This window comes from Talaromyces stipitatus, genomic scaffold (assembly GCF_000003125.1).
Source record: "Talaromyces stipitatus ATCC 10500 scf_1105507295527 genomic scaffold, whole genome shotgun sequence".
NCBI lineage: Eukaryota > Fungi > Ascomycota > Eurotiomycetes > Eurotiales > Trichocomaceae > Talaromyces > Talaromyces stipitatus.
Genome location: NW_002990114.1, coordinates 1,122,407 through 1,145,217, shown reverse-complemented (window position 1 = coordinate 1,145,217; position 22,811 = coordinate 1,122,407). Strand labels below are relative to the sequence as shown.

The 22,811-nt window shown below is 45.7% G+C and overlaps 7 protein-coding genes across 7 annotated transcripts; 3 read left to right on the top strand and 4 right to left on the bottom strand.

The window, feature by feature from the left end:
- Positions 1–707: 707 nt before the first annotated feature.
- Positions 708–1,865, top strand: TSTA_084600 (uncharacterized protein; the record flags this gene model as incomplete). The annotated part of the gene is made up of 3 exons (XM_002478147.1): positions 708–1,255; positions 1,308–1,430; positions 1,487–1,865. 3 exons carry the CDS (start codon positions 708–710, stop codon positions 1,863–1,865), a joined length of 1,050 nt encoding a protein of 349 aa, XP_002478192.1.
- A 1,175-nt stretch (positions 1,866–3,040) lies between these two features.
- On the bottom strand, positions 3,041–3,595 carry TSTA_084590 (uncharacterized protein; the record flags this gene model as incomplete). Its single annotated transcript, XM_002478146.1, has 2 exons — positions 3,041–3,531; positions 3,583–3,595. The coding sequence occupies 2 exons, from the start codon at positions 3,593–3,595 to the stop codon at positions 3,041–3,043; spliced, it is 504 nt and encodes a 167-aa protein (XP_002478191.1).
- Positions 3,596–5,825: 2,230 nt separating this feature from the next.
- Positions 5,826–7,762, top strand: TSTA_084580 (uncharacterized protein; the record flags this gene model as incomplete). Its single annotated transcript, XM_002478145.1, has 6 exons — positions 5,826–5,940; positions 6,006–6,271; positions 6,389–6,568; positions 6,631–7,100; positions 7,163–7,523; positions 7,583–7,762. 6 exons carry the CDS (start codon positions 5,826–5,828, stop codon positions 7,760–7,762), a joined length of 1,572 nt encoding a protein of 523 aa, XP_002478190.1.
- A 202-nt stretch (positions 7,763–7,964) lies between these two features.
- Positions 7,965–10,729, bottom strand: TSTA_084570 (beta glucosidase, putative; the record flags this gene model as incomplete). The annotated part of the gene is made up of 3 exons (XM_002478144.1): positions 7,965–9,545; positions 9,607–9,858; positions 9,920–10,729. 3 exons carry the CDS (start codon positions 10,727–10,729, stop codon positions 7,965–7,967), a joined length of 2,643 nt encoding a protein of 880 aa, XP_002478189.1.
- A 1,026-nt stretch (positions 10,730–11,755) lies between these two features.
- Positions 11,756–13,099, bottom strand: TSTA_084560 (nitrilotriacetate monooxygenase component A, putative; the record flags this gene model as incomplete). The annotated part of the gene is made up of 2 exons (XM_002478143.1): positions 11,756–12,448; positions 12,485–13,099. The coding sequence occupies 2 exons, from the start codon at positions 13,097–13,099 to the stop codon at positions 11,756–11,758; spliced, it is 1,308 nt and encodes a 435-aa protein (XP_002478188.1).
- Positions 13,100–16,980: 3,881 nt separating this feature from the next.
- TSTA_084550 (uncharacterized protein) lies at positions 16,981–17,992 on the bottom strand (the record flags this gene model as incomplete). Its single annotated transcript, XM_002478142.1, has 3 exons — positions 16,981–17,459; positions 17,618–17,653; positions 17,929–17,992. 3 exons carry the CDS (start codon positions 17,990–17,992, stop codon positions 16,981–16,983), a joined length of 579 nt encoding a protein of 192 aa, XP_002478187.1.
- Positions 17,993–18,297: 305 nt separating this feature from the next.
- On the top strand, positions 18,298–22,254 carry TSTA_084540 (kinesin, putative; the record flags this gene model as incomplete). Its single annotated transcript, XM_002478141.1, has 2 exons — positions 18,298–21,508; positions 21,545–22,254. 2 exons carry the CDS (start codon positions 18,298–18,300, stop codon positions 22,252–22,254), a joined length of 3,921 nt encoding a protein of 1,306 aa, XP_002478186.1.
- Between the last annotated feature and the right edge of the window lie 557 nt (positions 22,255–22,811).

The following is a 22,811-nucleotide window of genomic DNA, read 5'->3' as shown; positions in this document are numbered from 1 at the left end:
CATCATCACGCGCCAGAAAAAGGAATTGAGTCACAATTCTTGAAGTAGAATAGCCCGTATCCAGACTTCATACTAAGCCTGAGCACATAATCCACGAACAAACCAAATTCTGGCACCGCGTTGATTCAATCTAAGTCAACTATTAGTCAGTAAGTAACTTCGCTAAGATGAACCAAAACCAATAATTTGCCCGCGGATCAGATCCACAGACCGCCCAGCCCTGAGTTCCTAGTATCACGTTTGTTTCCTTTCCACTTTATCATCCAGGTTTTTGCAAGTGACGACAAGGCGGGTCTCCTGTTAAATCAAGACTCGATCGATCATGTGGCTGCTGTTGCATTTTGTGGGGAGCATGGCCAGGTACCGCCATAATGATGCAGCTATATGCTACGTACTGGCTGATGGCACGTGTGATTGCTGGAATAGAGCACTCTCAGGTACATGTACGTAAGCATGGACTGATCATTGTGAGGCCCAACTATTTGTGTATAAATTTTGGTTTTTCGCTTCATTTTGGGACAGAACGGAAAAAAAGTTTAATCAGAAAAAGCATCGTCCTGATCATTACCTACTGTTGGTACCCCAATTATCCAATCCTAACATCTAACTCTTTCATATTCATTCTTGATGCATTGACCTCGAGCATTTCAGTCGAGTGGTTCGAGAGATTTGGGGCGGTGCTTCCAGTTCCTTTTGTTCTTTCAAGCATGGTGTATTCCGTGTCATTTGTTGCCTTCACAATCGCCAGCGTCTTCATCCAATGGCTGTTCAAACTCTTTCGTCCATCACAAGACGAAAAAGTAACAGAAAAATCGACAGCTCTGGATGTGACTCACAAGGCACCGTATCCATGCAATGCCATCAAGGGCAACCAGAAATTTCGTATTACCATGGGATTGCGAAGGTTGGACGATTGGAATTGGCTCACCGTCGATAAGAACTACTTGAAAGAGCACGAGGTTAGAAATGCTCTACTCAAAAACCAGAGGAGTCAGGTTATCCAATGCCTCCCCGAATCAAAGATCGCTTGTACCGAGGCCCTAGAGGTCGTGGCAGAGTTTCTGTGTGAAAGGTATCCAGCCATGTTCCACATGGAGGAGGAGGGCGATATGAAGAAAATCCACAACCGCAAAACAGGAGAAAGTTTTCTCGTTGGCGATGAAAATGACACAATGGATCCACTTGAGACCGCGGTGCGGCTCACTATGGAAGATTTGAGTATTCTCATGAAGAATGAGGAAGGAGAATATTACCTGTATGTTTCACGTAATATTTGACTTGAGTTTCAATGCTGACAACGGTTGTAGTGCTGCTAGTGCAACACTTTTCCCGGTTGGTTGGACAGTGCAAGAGCGCATAGGATGGACTATATCTCAAATGCATGACCCTGTACCTGAGTGGAAGGATAAAATCGGACATTCTGTGAACAAGTAAGACCATCTATACCTGCTGTAAGCGTAAAGAAGCTGCCTCTGACTTATATTAGGTTCTTCTGTCGGCTCACCCCCGAATCACCAATGGAACGGTCCAACTATTTCTTGGAGACCAGAGAGCCCGATGAGGGCTTGGGAGATACCTTATTCCGGCCGATGGGACTGACTGAGGAACAGCCCGGTCTTTCAATTGAGGATATTCTTCTCCGTTGGGAGCGCCAGACGTTCCGCAGGCTCCCAAGGACCGGTGCCCTCATTTTCAGCGTTAAGACAACGCTCAATACATTCGACGAGCTACCAGTGGATCAACTGCAGGCTCTCGCCACCGAAATTCGTAGCTGGCCTGAGGACATGGCGAAGTATAAGGGACGCGATGTCTGGGGCCAACGTGTGTTGGATTACTGCATTCAGCGAAGCATTGTCCCTGCATGAGTGGCACATCCTAACTAACATCTCTTTCTGTGTTCATTGTTCCTCTTCTGATACTTCTGTCTTTTTTTGTTACTTGATTTTCTCATTGCTGTGATTCATTTTGCGTGTTATCCGCGTAATGCCCATTGATGATAACAAAAGTTTGGGTGGCTGTCTGAATATTTTTTTGAAAGCTTTTCAAAGCGGCCAGTACTGCATGGAATCTGATTACCACTAAACATCAACAGTTGTTTGCCTTTGTGTTTGTACGTACCGTTTCCAGATTGATAAAAGCACTAGCTAGTCAATACAAGACTCACCGGTTGGGAAATATTGAGAATGTGCAAAAAGCAGAAAGACATTGATGTCGAGCTTGAGGTCGGCAAGACATCTGTTTAGTGGAAGCCGCGATGGCTGGGATACCTCCTTCCTAGTCGGGAGTGACTACCTAAGATTTGAGATACAGTGTATAACCTTATTTTAACATACACTCTTGAAATGCCATATTCTTTTACTCCTCATACTGTGCGATTTTATACTCATATGCTGCCAATAGCATGAGTCACTCCCTGGGGGATGTTAACTATAGCTACCATCCCCGAATACAGAATCACACCTCATTCCTCATTTGGTACAGCTCCTAAAGCTGAAATCAATGTCAGACGCTATCTTGGTTAAGGTGAGAACAGGTTATGGGATGCACCCCGGATGATCCCCCCGCACCTTGTATTGTCAGGCGGCAGATTTCTCCGAAGTCCATTATGATTGGCCTCAACGTTATCTCCGTACTCTTTGTCTGGCAGCTGACAATATCCCTGGCCAAGCGTGGGGTATAGGAACCGACTCTTTAGCTTTTACGAAGTAGATCGAGCAATGAGAAAGAATGACAAAAGAAGGCTAAAACCTGTACTCTGGATATCGAGATCTAACGAGGACCCTAGAACGATATAAACCTAAATTTTACACTGCTGTTTTGATGACTGTGCAGACCTCCCGTAGCAGATCAGAGGTCTATCTACTCGATTTTATGGTGGACATGTTGTGAAAAGCAGATTTGATTTTCAGCTAGCTAACAGGTTGAAGAATGCATGATCTTAAAGCGAAGCAAGAAAGAGAAAGAATGGAAACCCTGCCTGAATCGCCCCCAGAAAGCAAATTCACGTAACGTAGCCTTGGTGTCATATGTATTGGGAGCTCTACTTGCGCATAGAAAGAATTCGCTTGAGAATTGGCTTGGGCTTAGGCTTTTGGTCGGCAAGCCACTTGCGAACAGTACTGATAAATGCCCATTGTTCGTGGTTGGCGAGGGACAAAGGGTTGATTCCGTGATCAGGGACGTTGGTATGAAGGCGGAGAAGAACTAGGCGTTCGAATTCTGAAAGCTCATTTGAGAGGGAGATTCTAAACGGAATTTGAATCAAATCCCGCTCCAATCGGTTTAGGGACCGGCCGGATTTCCCGCCGTGATGCCAGCCACATTCAGTAAGGCCTAGCTGATGGATACGGTGAATAAGATCCTGTTCGTGCTCCGGTAGGGTAAGAATGGAGGCAGGAATACTGGGCGGTGTAGAAGTTTCTGTCTCTGCAGGGCGAATAAGACGTTCTTGAGAACCATGAACGGAGTTGACATAGCTCATGGATGATGCATGATCATCATCGAATGGGTTCTGGTATACAGAACCGGTATCTAAGTTGTTAGCATGAGTGATTTGCTGTGACTGTTTTGGGTAAGTCTTACCTTTTTGCTTCATGTCTAATGCCGTAATGCAAGCATGTAAGGTTTGATGCTCAAGAGGGTCAATGAAGTTTGTCTGAAATGTGAAGAGCTCGTTGTATGCGATGAGCTTTATGTATCTTTGATGAGGAAGTTGTGGTGGTTAGGAAAGAAGAAAAGCATTGAGGACAAGAGAAGAAGGATCAATTTATAGCCACAAAGCTGTCAATCTGGTCAAAAGGCCAAGTGAATGCTATTGTCAGGTATAGGGCTTTTTTGTGCAAATGATTAGTCAGGAGCACAATGTCGTGCTGATAATGTATTTTTCTTGCACTCACTCTATTGATGTATTCACTATTGTACACTGCTGCCTAGCTTTAGCGGTTATTATTCTATAATTTAGGTGCTATTTAAATAATAGAAGTTGCAGAAACATCTTCTATTGTCTCATTGACTGCAATGTTCAGAAACATCTGGAATAATGATCCCGGACTACCATTGGGTATCCATGGGACAAAGTGATTCTATGGTACAACTTGTTTCTATTATTCGAGGCTTCTATATAATGAATGACTGCCAAATTTGGTCTATAATTTGGATTCGAGTTCATTTATTGGTACTGGAGAACTGCTTAATCTACAGTATAATCCTCGCCATTAAGTAGACCAGTATCTGTTGCCTGCAGTATCGAGATTTCTAAAAACATTTCAATTTGATTCCCATAAATACTCTCAGTAATAACCGTAGTCTTCTATCCTACTCTCAAGACGGATACGTCGATGTTCCGTATATGCTCAGTCAGAGGCATCACTCCTCTATATAGAGCATCTTGTAGATTACAGATATGTGTATAAGCCCTAGTTGTTAGTTAAGAATTACCCTTTTCGGTAGCTACGTAGGGAATGCAAAGAAGCTCTCATCCCGTACCTCGACGCTATCTGCACTTTCAGATAATTCGTGAGGTAGACTAGATAAATTCAAATACTTCCGATTATAGTAACATAACAAGAAATTTCTACATCCGACGGATGGTCACAAAACATGATTTGATGAGAAAGTTATTTTCAGAATGAGCTAACCCCTAATATCAGCAGGTGAAGTTGTTTCAGCGGCAATTGGAAAAGCCAGATGTAGATAATCACAAACCAGAGCTTGATGGTAAGTTGCTACATAAATCAGTCATTATTTCCAGTCTAAGCTATATACCTCACTGTGTAAATTTCATGTTTTTCAGTCGAGATGCAAAATGCCTTTCAACGGGACGGTAAAATACGATTGGTCAAACCCATAAACCAATCATTTCAAGCACATCACATGGTCGAAACACTGACTAATCGGCCGGAATGAACCGAGGCTCGATCGCGTCTGAGGTGGAAAATGGAAAATTTCAACTTCAATTTATCACCATCAGGAACCCGATATCAAGTATATTTTGAATTTATCAGCTGGAGCCCCACTAATACAAGATGGCGGATGCCCCGGTCGTGCTGCGATCTAGAATCTCCAAATCATGCGATGAATGCAAAGCCCGCAAAGTCCGATGTATACGTATGTACTACTTCGGAACTCATGCTCGGGCTTCGTGAGTTGGGCTAATGGCCGGTCTAGGTGCTCGCCCAGATTCTTCGTACTGTAATAACTGCCTTGTTAGTATCTTCACAACTCGTTCACCACTGTCCGAACCTACCTAGTTCTGAAGCTGATTTGACTACATATAGAGACGAGACCAGACATGTCATTTCAGCCACACCAAGCGAAAACTGAAAGTCAAAACCCCCGAAGCTGCCCCTGCCAGATCTAGTATGTTGCTTTGAGCATTTTGATCCGTGTATGTGTCGTAAGTAGTGCTGATGAGTTTGTGTAATAGCTTCTTTGCCCTATACAAACTCTCCACCTGAGGCAGAGCAGCATGATACACAGTCCAAACCAAGGCCTTCGCCACCAAAGTTGTACGTTGATCGCATCCTGGAAAACCGTGATACCCACGGGATTGGCATGAGACCTGATTCATGTGTTATTAAGGTAGGTAATGCCATACATAGCAGCCCTGAATGCGGTCACTGATGCATATATACAGGCAGGAGAAAGCTTTGGTAACATTTCATTTCACCCGATATTCGCACTACTTTCTCTGACTCTATCTAATAGTGACTAGTTCTAGCCTCTCATTCTTTTCTGAAAGCAGAATTCGGTCGTTGACTGAACGCATCGGACATGGCAGGCTGCGCGAGCTTATTGAGACTATTGGTTCAGTAATAAATGCCAGAATGAACCGGACAGACGATGATGCCAAACCATCATTTCGCTATACCCCGATTACTTTCAAAGGCCCTACTACACCAGTGCAAGTTCCTCCAGAAGCCGCAAGAGCGTACATAGCAGGTACGTATTTCCATACCCTGGCACAGCTCTTATGCTTGCTGTGAGTTAACATGGCAGGTCGATAGCTTATTTTAAACATGTTCATCCTATCTATCCTTTCCTTGACCGCGCAGAATTCGAACAAAAAGCGTTCAGCTATGACTTAATCCACCATCTATCATCGAACGCCTCTTTTTCTGCACTATATCATACAGTGCTCGCCTTGGGAACTCAATATACAGAAGGTGGGTCTTTTGACGCCGGTCAAGGGAAGGCGTGGAAACTTTACCAAGTTGCATTGGGGCTCTTTTCAGATATACTTCTCCCTAGAGAGTCGCTGGTTAATTTACAGGTGAGACTCCTTTCTGCTCAAAACACAAAACAAAGTTGCTAATTTTCTAGCAGGCATTAACCGCTATGGTATGATGACTTAGTTGAAACTTATCGTTTCGTCGCTAATCAGTTATAGTCAATCTTCGCTCAAAATCTTTCCTGCATACAGATAGAGCAGACGCTGATCTCAGAAGCTGCGAGAATGGCCACGGCTCTAGGATTTAACAGATCCACTATGAATGATTCAGCACACAGAAACTTTTGGGTTGTCTACATTCTTGAAAAGACATTTTCATTTTTTGGCAGCTGTAGCTCGGTTGGTTATGCTAGCCTGTGTTTCTCCAACGAATCTAACTGACGACATACTTGCTTTTACAGAGTATCCGTGACATGGATATCGGCTGCCCCATCCCGGAGATACCTGAAGCAGTATATGGAGGTGTTGACTGGTTTTACCTATCCGCTCGCTTTGCTAGATTAGTATCACGGGCGTATGAGATGCTATACACTGTGTCTGCTACGACAAAAACACCCGAAGAGTTCTATGAGTCCATTGATATCGTGTACCAAGATCTGGAGAATTGGCGACTCTCGATACCAAAAGACTTAAGACCCGGGGACACGTTCCGGCCAGAAAACTGCAAGTCTCCTTGGACAATCACAGTTTCTCTGAGGGTTCACTTCTTTTATTCCTCCGTGGTCATGTCTCTCTGTCGGCTTACCTTGCATCTCGGCTCCGACACAGAATCTCCGCGCACTGAAGAAGCCAAAAAGAGACTCATGCATACAGCAAGACACATCATTGAGCTTACACACTACATTGACTTGCAACCGCATACTCCGATTTGGTAAGCAGACCAAGGCTCTATAGCTAGGATGTATATGTAAGTACTTACTGGTATTCCTTTAGGATACTTGGCGTTATGCCACTCTCAGCTCTATTCGTTCTGTTCGACTTCGTGGTTCATAATCCATATCACCCAGAAAGCAGCACGAATCTTAAATTCTTGGACGTTGTCGGCGCGTATTTCACTCGTCTCGAGTATGCGATGGGTGGTTCTCTCCCAAGTTCACTGTTAGCCGAGTTTGCTCTCATTGCACGGCAATTTATCCGTGACATACAGTTGGGCAAAAGTATTCGAAACAGTAATACAAATCGTACCACTCCGTACCAACTACATACAAGGGAAGGACAGAATATCGAACCTAGTAAACCTTACGATCAGGTGCGAGAACCAAACCAGGGCCTAATATATCCACCATCTCAAATAGTGAGTGAACTTTTGGTCAGTGTCCTACCATCTAGTCATGTCTAACAGCGTTACTTCAGCCTCAGGTAGAGCAGATGGCAACTGCACCGCCTCAACTCGTAAATGGAGGTTCTATGTCCTATGTTGAACAGCTATTCTATCCCACGGACGACCTACAACCATTCGTGACCGGCGATCTTGGCTCAGGGTTTGATATGACTGGTTTGTTCGACTCTGTTCTGCCCAATTTCCAGTTCTAATCTTGAATGCGATGTCCCATGTAATATACTATTTTATTTGGGCAATCTTTAGCATAGTGCTGCCCGATATGATCAATATTGTTACACGGTTGTTATATGATGTATAATGTTTAGAGCGGGAAGAGGGAAGTATATGAACCTTGCGAGTATTAACAATATTAATGATGAATAAAACTAACATTACTATTCAGACCGTCCTAAATCAAGCACTTTGGCATCCTTGACCCACTGTGCAGACTACCTTCATATCCTCCAGTGCAACACTCTCTCCAATCCAGAATTTGACCTTTTGCCCATTAACCGGTGCTTTCCAATCCTGCACAACAACATCCCATACGCTCAAGTCCTTTCTGCTTACCGGTAATGATAGCGTTTCCGACTCGCCGGGCGCCAATATTGACGTCTTCTCAAACTGCCGTAACTGTCGGGGGGGAAGATCCACGCCTAACGTATCTTCGGGCAGCTCAACATACAACTGCGCTACAGCCCGTCCAGATCTCATTCCGGTATTGGTAACCTTCATATTGACCGTGAAGACAGTATCCCACAGACCTGGATTACCTCCCTGCGCTCCGCCCGCTCGCGGTGCTGGTTGTGGTGTTGTCTTGTAACCCGTCGGATATGGATACGGAGCCGTTGAGGTAGCTGCTGCCGGGTTATCGAGGTATGGGTACAGATACCGCCAAATGCGATCGAAGTTAGTTGGCCATGCGACTTCCGAAGCTGGTGGGATGGTTGTCGCATACGTTGGTGTGGGCCCCTTTGTTGGTCTGGCTGGAGGATATTCGGTCAACGAGGCGCCTGCTGCAAGTGTCGCATCGGAGAAATTGAATGTTGTGTATGATAGGCCGTATCCGAATGGAAATCTTGGAGTGATATTGGCCTGCAGGAAGTGTCGATAGTCAATATAGATGCGCTCCGTAAACTGGTCCTGGATTTGACTGAACCACTGATCGATCAGACCAACGCTGGCTGGATACTCGGATTCCATATGCGGAATAGTGTACGGCAGATGACCACTCGGACTGTAGTCGCCGAAGAGCACGTCGGTTAGAGAATTTCCTGCCTCTTGGCCGGGAAGATGCGCAACTAGCACTGCTTTGACGGACGGGAGATCAATCCATTTTTCCATGAGAATCGGTCCAACGGTGTGAACAACAACAATGACTGTGCTGTATCTTGCAGCTGCATCGACCACCAAATCATCTCCATCATGCCAGGCATTGAGACCCGCAGTAGTCCTATCACCAGGATTGCTTTCAACGGTGATATAATTCTCCCCCGAATCTGCGTTAATGAAGACAATTGCGATATCATCACTCGATGGGCTAACGGAAGGGAAACTATCAGAAATGTGGAACTGTGCATTTGCCGAAATGTTGTGGATTGCCTGCTGCGGCGTAATGACATAGGGCAATCTAGCACTTCCACTTCCCCAGCCCATCGTCAAGATGCCATTATCACAGCCCATATCGGAGCATGAGTTCAAGCCACCTGAGTTTGGACCGGCGTCTGTGCCGAAAATACTCAACGAGGCATTAGTGCTTAGAGGCAAGGTTTGGTTTACGTTCTTCAATAAGGTTATGGCGTCTCGAGCGACTTCCCTGGCGATATTGCTATGGTTTCCTTGTACATCAACAAATTGATTGACAACTCCGGATGGAGAGAAGAGGGCTCCAGGATACAAGGGACCAGTAGCATCCTCAGTGTTTGTCGAGAAGTTTGGCAATGGGTAATCCTCATCTTGTTCCATTTGGAACCATGTTGCTAGGATTCGTGTGACCTGTGATAGGCATTTTTAGCGGCCTATCGCTTGTCTTTAACAGTGATATGTCATATCATACCATGTCATTTAGTCTTTCAAGGGGCACCGTGCCGTTCAAGATCGCTCTTGATAGCTCGGAGTTCCAGAAAGTATCTCCCAGCAGCGGTATTGCGCCGTCTCCTGGCATGGCCATATCCAAGCCAGCCAATGCCGATGACACGCCACCGAATTGAGCATACCAGTCAGATACCACGAATCCCTGGAAGCCGAGTTCATCTTTCAGAAGGCCGTTGAGAATCTGGCTATTTTGCGTACACAGTGACCCATTGACCTATCGCCAATGATCAGCTCTGACATGGAAACTTTTCTTCTTAGAATCGGGGACAATTTACATGATTATATGCAGCCATAATTGAGCCAACGCCAGCTCTCACCCCTTCAGCAAATGGCCACAAGTAAATCTCGTGTAACGTGCGATCATCGATATCGGACGAGTAGCCCACTTGGACCACATCCGTCATTCGATACATTTCCTGCTCATTCAAGATATAGTGTTTGAGTGTCGCAATTACTCCGGTACTTTGCATACCCTGAATCGTCTGCGCAGCAGCAATTCCCTGCAACGATGGATCTGCGCCAAATCCTTCCCAAATCCTGCCAGACCTGGGCTTGCGACCAAGAGGGCCAACAACGGGACCCATCTGGACATTAATACCTTTACCACGCGCTTCTTCGCCTATTGCTACACCGCGCGCGTACATCAGATCCTTATCCCATGTTGCACCAGCGGTCACGCCAGCCGGGAAAGCTGAGTTGTGGTCCGTATTTCGAATCCCCAGTGGTCCGTCTTGAAGACATAGTCTCGGGATACCAAATCGTAAAGCACTGCCTGTTTGGCCCACGCATGGTCCCATTAAGAATCCCGTTCCAGAGGTAATGTTAACCTTTTCGGCCAGTGTCATGTTACTGACGACCTTCTGAGCTTTTGCGTAGGCATCTGCCCAATTAGCATCCCAGCCACCATTTGGTGTGGGATAGTAATCCGGAGTTGTATAGTTAGATGGAAGACTGGAGCGCTTTATTTTTTCATTTGTTTCGTTAGGATTGGAAGGACGTAATGACTTATCCACTCGAAAGGCAGCGGTACCATGTGTCAAGAGCAGGACCAGCCCTAAGAGAAATCTCATGCTAACTCCCGCCATGGTGACACTAGAAATATGTCTTTCTTCCCCGTCTTGACGTTCAGGTTGTTGAAGAGTTGAAATTTACATTGCCTACTTTGAATTCTCAAAGAAAAGATAATGCAAAAAAGCTAGCAAGGATCGTCAGGTCCCCAGCAAATGATTCTCGCTTGTCCATACTAAGACAGTGATGATAGCCGACTATAACACACGGTATTAATGAGATAACCGACGATAGACCAACTTTTATGATCCTACATGGCGTAGTTCCCCAGTTCGTCTAGCCGGTCTACTTTCCTATTAAAGGTTTAAATTCCCTTAGCACTTGACTGTTTTCCGGAGTTATTTAGCTAGGCTAAACGATCATTTCCCTGTTTGAAAAAGAACAGGGAGGGGCAACGCCGAATAATTGTTCCTTAGTATGGGCGTCTTACTCGTAAAATGAGAGATGCATGAAGAAGTTGGATTTTAATTAACGACGAATTCATGCAGCATGAGGTTGTATCCGCGCATATTGTGGCGCTCCATGTGACTGACTCGGTCACTGGGTCTTTTTTTGCCGAGGATCATACCTTCTGGAGGTGATACAAGGTTGTATGCATACAAATTGTAACCAATCTTTGAAGAAAACAATGAATCGCTTGCGTAATGCAAATCGTTTGCTACAAGCATGAATATGATTCGATAAACAACAGCAGAACTACGTAGATCTTTGAACGATGTGGGGATAGTTCGCAAATCCCAAAATACTGCCGCTTACCCTAACTCCGAATTTTGCTGGCGAGGACGTGGAGTTGATATGGATGCCAATTTTTCGTTTTCCTAAGGCTACTGAGATACGATATAAGGGTCCTAAATTAACAGAAGTACGTACCACAACTGTGGGAATTACCTAGGTAGTCGGATATTAATTTGATTATTGAGATCTCAATGCTAGGGTTAGGGCTTGTTATATCGGAAGAAAGCCCTAAAAACTCATTCTATCATTCGTCTGATGCCAACAATCCGATTGACGTATTCATACATGCTGGGCTCCTGTATTCATAATTATGCTCCAACGAAGAACTTATTCTCCGGCCGCGGTAAACCAAAGTGTTCACGCAATGTCGAGCCCGCATAATCCTTGCGAAACAAGCTCCTTCGTTGTAGCTCCGGAATCAGCTTGTCCGTCACCTCTTCCAACCCTTGGGGCAAGAAAGGAAAGGTGCATGTAAATCCATCTGAAGCTCCTTCCTTTAACCATGTTTCCATCTCATCGGCTATCTCGCTCGGTGAGCCTAAGAATGCTAACCCAGCATATCCTCCGTATCGTTGAGCAAGTTGTCGAATTGTCAATCCCTCCAACTTGGCCAGTTTTTCAACGCCTTCTCTACTCGTCTTGCTTCCATTGGTCTCAGGAAGATCTTCTGGCAATAAGCTGTCGGGGTCAAGGTGGCTGACATCTACTCCCAATGCTATTGATAGGGATGAAATGGCACTGTCGTAGTGCACAAGACTATCTAACTTGAGCCGCTTCTCCTGGGCGTCCTGCTTGCTCTCTCCGACAATAATCAATGCCGCGGGTAAGATTTTCAAATGTTCTCTCTTTCGACCGGCCTTCTCTACTCGTCCTTTGATGTCTGCATAGAGTGCCTTTGCTGCGTCAATATCCTTGGGACTGCAGAACACAACCTCTGCCGTCTCTGCTGCTAACTGTCGGCCCGGTTCGCTTTGCCCTGCTTGCACTATAACCGGCCACCCCTGTGGTGGTCTCGCAATATTCAAAGGTCCGCGTACTTTTAACTCGTCACCGGAATGGTCCAGTACATGCAACTTTTCCGGGTCGAAATATTCTCCAGTCTCTACGTTGCGAATAAAAGCATCATCCGCAAAACTATCCCATAATCCAGTTACAACATCATAAAACTCGCGAGCACGTTTATACCTATCGGTATGGGCCATATGCTCATCGAATCCAAAATTTTTGCTTGATTCCGGATTGCCCGTTGTAACAATATTCCAAGCTGCTCTGCCACCACTCAAATGATCTAAGCTTGCAAATCGTCGGGCAACATGGTACGGTGCGTCGTACGTTGTGCTTGCCGTTGCAGCTAGACCAATCTTTTCCGTCACCGCGGACAGAGCGGAGAGTAGTGTAAAGGGCTCAAAAGAGGTGACTGTATGGCTTCGTTTTAGGGCCTCGACCGGCATGTTCAGCACGGCCAGATGATCAGCCATAAAAAATGCATCGAACTTGGCGGCCTCCAACTTTTGAGCAAATTGACTAATGTGTTTGAAGTTGAAATTGGCATCAGGATATGAGCCGGGGTAACGCCATGCACCAGTATGCAATGAGACTGGCCGCATAAAAGCGGTTAGATGCAGTTGGCGATTCGGTTTGGACTCTGTCATTTTGATGCCGAAATTATAACACACTTGGATCTAGAGTCTTCTCAATATTTGTTGGACATCAGTAATTTTAGTGGTAATGATGCTTTTATACCCCTCAAAGTTACATTTCTAAGGCTATCTCTATCGATCAGATTTATAATCCGGTGTATGGCGTGCTTGGAGTAGCATATTTGCGTGAGCAGCTACCAGTCATGGTTAAGTATGACTAGGTATTGGGTCCCTCTTCTTGATTGGCCTCAGGTCCGTTTATCGCCCCATCTACCGCAACATCTCTTCCTGTTCTTCTTCCCTTCTTTCTCCTCCTCCTCGCGAATCAATTTCGGCATATATCATTTCTATATAGACTACCAGGATGGAACAGACCTAGTTCTCCCAGATCCAAACACCGTTATTGCAGGGAATTTTTGTCACATCAATGGGTGAGACACAACTACGAATGGCATTGCGAAGTATTGCAAGGGGCACCATTGATATAGAGAATAGGAAAATCACGGCGGAAACAGCGTGAAGACTGCGACCTGAACGTTTGGGTACTGTGTTTGCGGATTATTTATACCGGCCATCAGTTACATGGGGGCAACCTATGGTAGTGGCCTTCGCAATAAGCTTATACACATGAGTGTATTAACAAGCTAGGGTCCAGTCGTTCGAACACTACCGACACACATTACAGTTGTGCAAAGTGGTTTATCAGGACTTTACATTGTATAAGGCCATTATCGTGTCCAATATCCTCGATATAAAAAATGACGTACGGTTATAGGTGGCAAAAGCCGAAATCAGCTAAATTGATGAATGTTCACGAGTCGCTTCTCTGAGAACTTCTCACAGCATTGCCATATTGACCTGAGCTGCTCGAGAACTACACCCTTCATGATCCATTAGATCTGACTATCTAGCACATACGACCATAGGGTGTGGAAAACAGGGCTTCCCGTCCGCTCAGCCGTACTTAAGCCACACGCCGGCTGGTTAGTAGTTGGGTGGGTGACCACCAGCGAATCCCAGCTGTTGTATGTTTGTGTTCAACCACTTTTTTGCTGCCAGGAACCATTCCTTCCCGTTGCTGCTTTAATTCCAGCCTTGCCTGGAACTTCTTTGCGGCCCTGGAATTGCTGACGTGGCACTCGGCTAATCCTTCCCATACTACTTTACCCCTCTTTTTCCAGAGTCAGCCCATATTCTTCCCAGCCCCCTTCATTTTACCAGCCTCTTGATTTCTCAAGGTCAATGAGACTAAGTCCGCTAATCAAACATGTATTGTGTACAGCATGTCGACACGTGATATCGTGACATCCTTACTCCGGTCAAATCCGGCTAGAGGCTCTCTGGGCTTCAACAGCCGCCTTCGGGTGCCCAATCTGTTGTAATATTTTCTGAAACAGAAGGGCATGCGTCATGTCGAGAATATTCGCGAGGTTCGATGCGACTTAAAAAGGTAAACTGGCCCTGACTTAATGAGCCTATGCCTACTCATCCGTCTCTCATCATTCGCGCCCTGGTGGTGGAAAATCCCCGCCCCTGCCCTAGATTTTTGCACTCAGCGTAGCGTCATGCATTACTCTTTTTTCTTCTAAATATTGTGAGACTTATTCCCTGTTGACGGTGCTCTACATTTGGTCTACGGAACTAAGTTAAATGGAATGATTTCAACAGTGTTAAATTGTCGCCCCTAATCTTGTGACATGTTCCGCAAAATCAAAGCCTCGAGAGATTCGACCGGAGACCAGCTTCTCGATATATGCAACAAGGAGGCAAGCTGCTCCGCATCAATACTGTCCCCAGATTTTGCGGGTGGTTCTAACATCCGTGCAGCTTTGCGTTGGATGTACCCTTGTCGCTGGCCCAACAACAGAAGTCGTATATCAGACCTCACCCCCTCCTAATACCATTGCCGTCATCGTGAATATATCGCCAGCTGGTGGAGCTATGAAAATTGGGGAGAAATCAGACAATGACCTCGGCGTTTCCGCTGTAGGTAAAGTTGGAACAGAGGATGCGGACGGTTTGGTGATAGTCCCATGGAATGCCGACTGGTGGTTCTACTCGATCGGATCCGTAGAAATACAATATGTAGTAAGAAAATGACTATTGATGGATTATGTTCGATATCATGAATAACCTCACATTATCTGGCGTCGCTGAGAGCTGAAATAAAGCGATATTTCATCTGTAATAGGCATTGATATGAAGGAAAATGAAGCATTATCGTAGGGATCAGTCATCCAGACCTGACCTGTAATTTGGTTAGACATGGCGACTGTGCGCACATCTTCATGTGTCAGCGCAAAGACGCGTCCTCGGAGAAGGTCTGTAGTTGTCAGACTACGATACCGTTGTTGAAGAATATTCCACTCACTTTGTCCTGCTTCCGGAGGTCTTTCTTCTCTACGAGGCGAAAAGCTACTGTCTCCCTGCTCCCCCTGCTGTTGCCCAGAGTTGTGCGTCTCTGATGGCTTTGACAATATTCCTCCTGAGACTGCAGGGCTATCGAATGCTGGTGGTTTCGTTGAAAGTGGTTGCATTCCGCCAGAACTTATGGGGTCGTGCCGATTTTGTATTTGTTTTTCTGCAGGAGCGTCTCCGGTGCTCGTAATATCTAAACTCACGCTTGTCAGCTGGGTGTTTGGCCATGCAATTGAGGGCCTTGACCTTTCTTGGAATATGTAAGCGCGAGACTTTGCAGAAGTGATGATCCGAAATCTCCTCTGTGTTGCTTGAGCTTGAGTGGAAGGCGCAGTCTTGGGGCTTCTTTCATATTGCTGACAGCTGTTTGCCCGAGGCCAAGAGCACCAGCTACCACAAGTTTAGCATCTTTCAGTTGCACCAAAAAATGGCGATATTTGTCTCGTCTCTCATCAGCTCTGGACAGGACTGGTTGTCGGTCCTTATGGATAAGTTGAAAGGCATATTGGATCCGCTTAGCTTCATGACACCTAATGACATGCTCGATAAGCAAATCATCACTCTGTCGCAACTCAATAGTTTGAACTGCTGACAGAAGTTTTTGAAAAGCCTCTTCGAGAGATAGAGACAAGGTTGTCCTTCTACTTTCTGGCATAGGTTTATTCTTGGTAATCCGAGATGTAAGATAATTTGATTCTGGGGAATCAAGCGGGAACTTGTTGGAATTATAATGTGTTTCTCGTGGTTTCTGACTGTGAGGTCACCGGAATGATCTCTCTTTGTCATTGGCCATGTTTGACTTTGAACGACGCTACCTATGTAGGAGTCTGCAAGCCTGTTAATGTGAACGCAGAAAGGGGAGCTGCAAGATGCAGAAAGAGGGTTTAAGTGGCGTCAGAATATTGGCTGTGTGGAATCAATGGGAATGTGATGTGTTTCTGCTGTGATAATTAATGCATGAAAGAACAACTCCCAGTCGGCCCTAACCATCTCGAGCCAATGGTTTCGTTTCACCCCCGTAGAGCGCCGCTCTGGCAGAAGGATATAGGATCCTCAGTCGATGGTGTGAAATAATTATGGGCTGCAAAAGTCGAATATGTATATAAATACTCTTTTTGCCAACCGTATATCATTTTTCTGCTTCGTATCCGGCTACATAGCGACATACTCCTTGGTCAACTACCTTTCTCTTTATTGAAGTCGAACGTTAAATTTTCCAACAATTCAATGTTAGTTCAAATATCTTTAAATGATTGAAATTACGTATCGCACTAACTACATTTGAGATGTGCAACTGGAGGGTCATAATGTGCTCCAAACCAGAATGCGGCGCGATAATATCCACTCTGCGAACCCATGACTGCGGAGCGCACCACTCAGTTTTTGATCCTGCGTCCCATCGAACCATCACCAACACTCCCTGTGCAAGTTGCAGCTTGCCTACTCCGCCATGATAGGCTCAATCATAATGCTTTCTAGGGGGCCCCGCTGCGCCTTAGACTTCGTGGGTTCGGGTAGTTGGGTGGAGTTCCCGAAGTGTGATTTTCAACGAAAGGCGGGGTGGACCCAAAACCATTTGCATCATGGAGATATCTGACAGTCTCGTTGATTCTTGCGCATTCTCCAGGGTGAGGCCGGGAAGCGATATTTCTGTTACTTAGGTGGATCACAACAACGGGGAGTTCATTCTCTTCTGGTAAATGCCCCTTAGCGGGATCATAACTTTCATTTGAGATATCGAATACAAACATCTTGCGAACACGGTAATATTGAATCGCTAAGAGTTTTGTGTTGGATACGGATATTTCAGTTACATCGTAGAGATTGTTTTCGGCGATAACCCGGAGAGCAAACTGGATAATCCCCTCTGGCGACTGTTCCCATGCTGGACTCTTGTTTGACACAATGGTAAGCACGCGGAGTGGACGTTTTGCATTCATGGGGAACTGCCTATCTTAGCATTTTATTTCGGAGGTTAGGTGAAGTTAAGGAGGAAATAGATCACCCACTTAGGCAGAGGCTTTTCAAGCATAGATTATAATATTAGCATCAAATAGGACAGCTCCAAAGAATGGTGAGGGTGCGAGAGGCCATTATGTACTCAAGTCACACCGCCTTTACCTAGCACTTGTCGCTCCTGAGGATTATCTATATTCCGTTTATTACCATATTTGGACTAGTAGACTGAGATTTGTTGGATTGTACGTAACAATCTTAAGCGGTAATTATATCAACGTATCAAAATTATGTATGCACAAGTATGGAATCCTTGATTCTTGTTGTCTTCTAAGTACAGTAAAAGTGGGAGATATCTTTTACCTCCTATTCGGTGGATCCCTCTCCTCAGTGTATGGCTCGTTATTATTGGCTGATAGATCTCATCTATCTGATTGGCTGGATCAGCTTAGCTAAATCCAACAAACTCCTCCAGATAGGAGTGATAACCGAAACCTTTGCGTCTTCGAGACCGGAGCCTTCGTTTTTCATGGCTCGCAGGCGATGGCCTACCCTTTCTTCCCAGAAGCTTCTCTATACACCTATTGCATTGGACGCATGGACATCACCATGCTCGGTTGGAAGGAATAGTAATACCTGATCTGATTGATGATGTCAGCCTTGCAGTAGCACGAAGCTGTAACCCCTCCCTCTCAACCTAGTGAACAGTGCTTTGCATTCTCCTGGCATCATAGAAAGGTTCACAGTTAATCTTGTATGATCGAGACATCGATAATGGACATCGGCACTTGAGTGACCTGACCTGTTTATCCAGTTCCCTGCTTTGACCTATAATAATGTCTTTGACGCACAACAGCTACAAAGTCGCCTGGATATGCGCCTTGCCGCTGGAGGCAGCAGCGGCCCGCGTCATGCTGGACAAAACTCACAGTCCCCTGCCGAAACCCTCCACCGATTCGAATGCCTACGAGCTTGGCGAACTAAATGGTCACTATATTGTCATTGCCTGCCTACCAGCTGGTGTATACGGTACAGTGTCTGCCGCGGCCGTGGTATCTTGCATGCATTCCACCTTTCCTAGTCTTCAATATGGACTGATGGTGGGAATTGGAGGCGGAGTTCCAGGCAAAAACAATGACATTCGACTAGGCGATGTAGTAGTCAGCAAACCGGTTGGAAAGTACAGCGGAGTGATACAATATGACTATGGCAAGGCGGTTCAAGGTGGACAATTCGAGCAAACAGGCACATTAAACAAACCACCACAGGCTCTTTTGACTCATATAAGTCAATTGCAGGCAAAAATCATGACTGGAGACCAGGAAGATGTTTCAAAAATAGTGTGGGAAGTCCTCGAGCGAAATCCTGAGATGAAAGACAGATTTGCCCCCCCGGAACAGCATATGGACTTTCTTTTCCATTCGTCCTATCATCATGCCGACAAAGAAGACACCTGTGGAAAGTGTGATAAAGACAAATTAGTCAAACGACAACCTCGTGCTACCAGGACACCTTATATTCACTACGGGTTAATTGCATCAGGAGATCAGGTGATGAAAGACTCAGAGACACGAGATCGTCTAGCACAACAACATAGGATTCTCTGCTTTGAGATGGAGGCAGCAGGCCTTATGGACGAGCTTCCGACGCTGGCAATTCGAGGGATATGTGACTATTGCGACTCTCATAAGCAGAAACAGTGGCAAGGATATGCAGCTTTAACTGCAGCTGCTTATACGAAATTGCTGTTATTAGGTATTCCTAATAACCGTTCTGATATTGACCTGGTTACAAGCAGTAAAATTCGGCACTGGATCGTCTCGCTTGCAAGAAATTTAAAATTTGTTGGTCGTCAGGAGGAAATTGTGAAACTAGAAGAATTAATCATGGCGCAAGATAGGCCCAGGAGGATCGCAATCACCGGCTTAGGAGGGGTTGGGAAGACCCAAGTGGCCCTTGAGCTAGCATACCGTATACGGGACCGAGATAAGGAGTGCTCAGTCTTCTGGATCCCCTGCACCAGCCGTGCAATGATTGAACAGATGTTCCTGCATATTGCACAAAAACTCGGCCTTCATAATTTGAATATGGCAGAGGTTAAAGAGCAGGTTAAGATATACCTCAGCTCTGAGCGTGCAGGCAAGTGGCTTCTGATTTTTGATAATGCAGATGATGCAGAGATGTGGTTCGCGCCTAGTCATACAGTCCCACCTCTCGAAGACTTTCTCCCTGAGAGTGAACAAGGTTGTATTCTGTTCACTACCCGAAACCGAAAGCTCGCCATGAAGCTGGCGCCGTTTGAAGTTTTTCCAATCCCAGACGTGGACAAAGAAACCGCACTCAAAATCCTAGAGAAAACATTAGCACGCGAGGACTTGCTTAGAGATACTACCACAACAACTACTCTCCTTGAACAATTAGCCTTTCTCCCATTGGCGATTGTGCAGGCATCAGCATATATTATCGAAAACGGTATCAAGTTATCGACCTACCTTGAACTTCTCCAAGAGCAGGAACAAGATGCTGTGGAACTCCTGAGCGAAGACTTCAAGGATCCAGGACGTTATAAGGATATCCAAAACCCTGTGATCACTACCTGGTTGATATCATTGAAACAGATTCAGTATCAAGATCAATTAGCGGCAGACTATTTATCTTTCATGGCTTGTATCAATCCACGAAATATTCCCGAAATCCTCCTTCCTCAGCCAACATCCAGGAAACAGAAAATTGAGGCTCTAGGCCTTTTAAATGCATACTCGTTTATTTATAGCCAAGGCACAGGTTTAGGTATGCACAGACTTGTGCATATTGCGACGCGAAACTGGCTTAGAAAGAATTCATCTTTTAGCCACTGGATCCAACGGGTGGCTGAACATATGCAGAATGTGTTTCCAGATAATCACTACACCAATCGAGGACTTTGGAGGGAATACCTTCCTCATGCATTAGCAATTGTGCATGAAAATGAATTTGTTGTACAAGGGGACAATTACCTTGGGTTGACTGAAAAGATTGCAGGTTGCCTTGCCAGTGATGGAAGATACCAAGAAGCAGAGATACTTTACAAGAAGCTGACGAGGATCAATCAGGACAAAGCTGGCTCAGAACATTCCTCCACTCTGAGAAGCATGGCGAACCTGGCATCAACCTACTGGAATCAGGGTCGATGGAACGAAGCTGAAAAGCTGGAGGTGCAAGTAATGGAGACAAGGAAGACAGTGCTAGGAGCTGAGCATCCCTCCACTTTGACCAGCATGGCGAACCTAGCATCAACCTACTGGAGTCAGGGTCGATGGAACGAAGCCGAGAAGCTGGAGGTGCAAGTAATGGAGACATCCAAGACAGTGCTAGGAGCTGAGCATCCTGACACTCTAACCAGCATGGCGAACCTAGCATCAACCTACCGGAATCAGGGTCGATGGAACGAAGCTGAAAAGCTGGAGGTGCAAGTAATGGAGACATTCAAGACAGTGCTAGGAACTGAGCATCCTGACACTCTAACTAGCATGGCGAACCTAGCATCAACCTACCGGAATCAGGGTCGATGGAACGAAGCCGAGAAGCTGGATGTGCAAGTAATGGAGATAAGGAAGACAGTGCTAGGAACTGAGCATCCCTCCACTTTAACCAGCATAGCGAACCTAGCATCAACCTACTGGAACCAGGGTCGATGGAATGAAGCCGAGAAGCTGGAGATGCAAGTAATGGAGACATCCAAGACAGTGCTAGGAACTGAGCATCCCTCCACTTTGACCAGCATGGCGAACCTAGCATCAACCTACTGGAAGCAGGGTCGATGGAACGAAGCTGAGAAGCTGGATGTGCAAGTAATGGAGACAAGGAAGACAGTGCTAGGAACTGAGCATCCCTTCACTTTGACCAGCATGGCGAACCTAGCATCAACCTACTGGAAGCAGGGTCGATGGAATGAAGCTGAGAAGCTGGAGGTGCAAGTAATGGAGACATCCAAGACAGTGCTAGGAGCTGAGCATCCCTCCACTTTGACCAGCATGGCAAACCTAGCATCAACCTACCGGAACCAGGGTCGATAGAACGAAGCCGAGAAGCTAGATGTGCAAGTAATGGAGACATCCAAGACAGTGCTAGGAGCTGAGCATCCTGACACTCTAACCAGCATGGCGAACCTAGCATCAACCTACCGGAATCAGGGCCGATGGAACGAAGCCGAGAAGCTGGATGTACAAGTAATGGAGACATCCAAGACAGTGCTAGGAACTGAGCATCCCTCCACTTTGACCAGCATGGCGAACCTAGCATCAACCTACTGGAAGCAGGGTCGATGGAATGAAGCCGAGAAGCTGTTTGTACAAGTAATGGAGACAAGGAAGACAGTGCTAGGAGCTGAGCATCCCGATACTCTAACCAGCATGGCGAACCTTGCCTCTACTTGGAAATTCCAGGGCAAGCTACAGGATGCCTTGAGTTTAATGGATAAATGCTGTCACCTGCACAGCAAAGTATTAGGGCCTAGTCACCAGTATTCCAGGTCATTCTCTTGTACTCTCAGTGACTGGATGGATGAGTATAACGCCTTACCAAAGCAAACGACGCTCACTAGGAAAGAATGTCCGCAAGCTCTGCGCGAAGTTTCAGCAGGACCTCCAGCAGCTGTGGTAACCGCGCAGTTGGTCCGTGAAGAGCACATCAATCTACCTTATACCCAAAGACGATCGGCTGCTAAATTATTGCTCAGAAACCATCCTCTCATCATCGCTACCAGAACACCCTCGCCCGCGCCCGAAGACCAAGACTTACAAGATATGGATTAATTTGACACCGCCATATTCCTGCAACATTCAGCTAGACAACAGGCGATTTAAGGTGTAGGGGTAGCCTAGTGTTCAACTTTCAGCACATGTATAGTATATGCATATTATTGTATTCTAGCTGATAAGGAAATGCAGAGTATGCAAGCATCTAGGCACAAGAATGAAGTATGTACTGGTAAAACTCCAGTCCACGCCACTTAAATCAGTCCATCACAGTAAGATTGGCTTTTTCAGGCCATATCGTATATTTCTAATCATAGAAAACAGCTTCCTCGGTTAACTATACTTAGCATGTGACAATTTAGTAACATCTTCTATCCGTTATATGATAATACAACTAGGTTGAAGCAGGGAAAACATCCATTCGGGATGAGAATCGCGATGTTGGTGGCTAGCATTAAAACCTGAGCAAGAATAAGGAGGCTAGCTCTCACACAAGCAGATACAGCATTACCACCCAAGGTTGCTTGACGTCTGATGATTGCTTGTATCAATGAACTGAGAATGGAAATATCGAACTTGAAAGCATGTCGCAATGCCAATTTAGCTTGGATCCC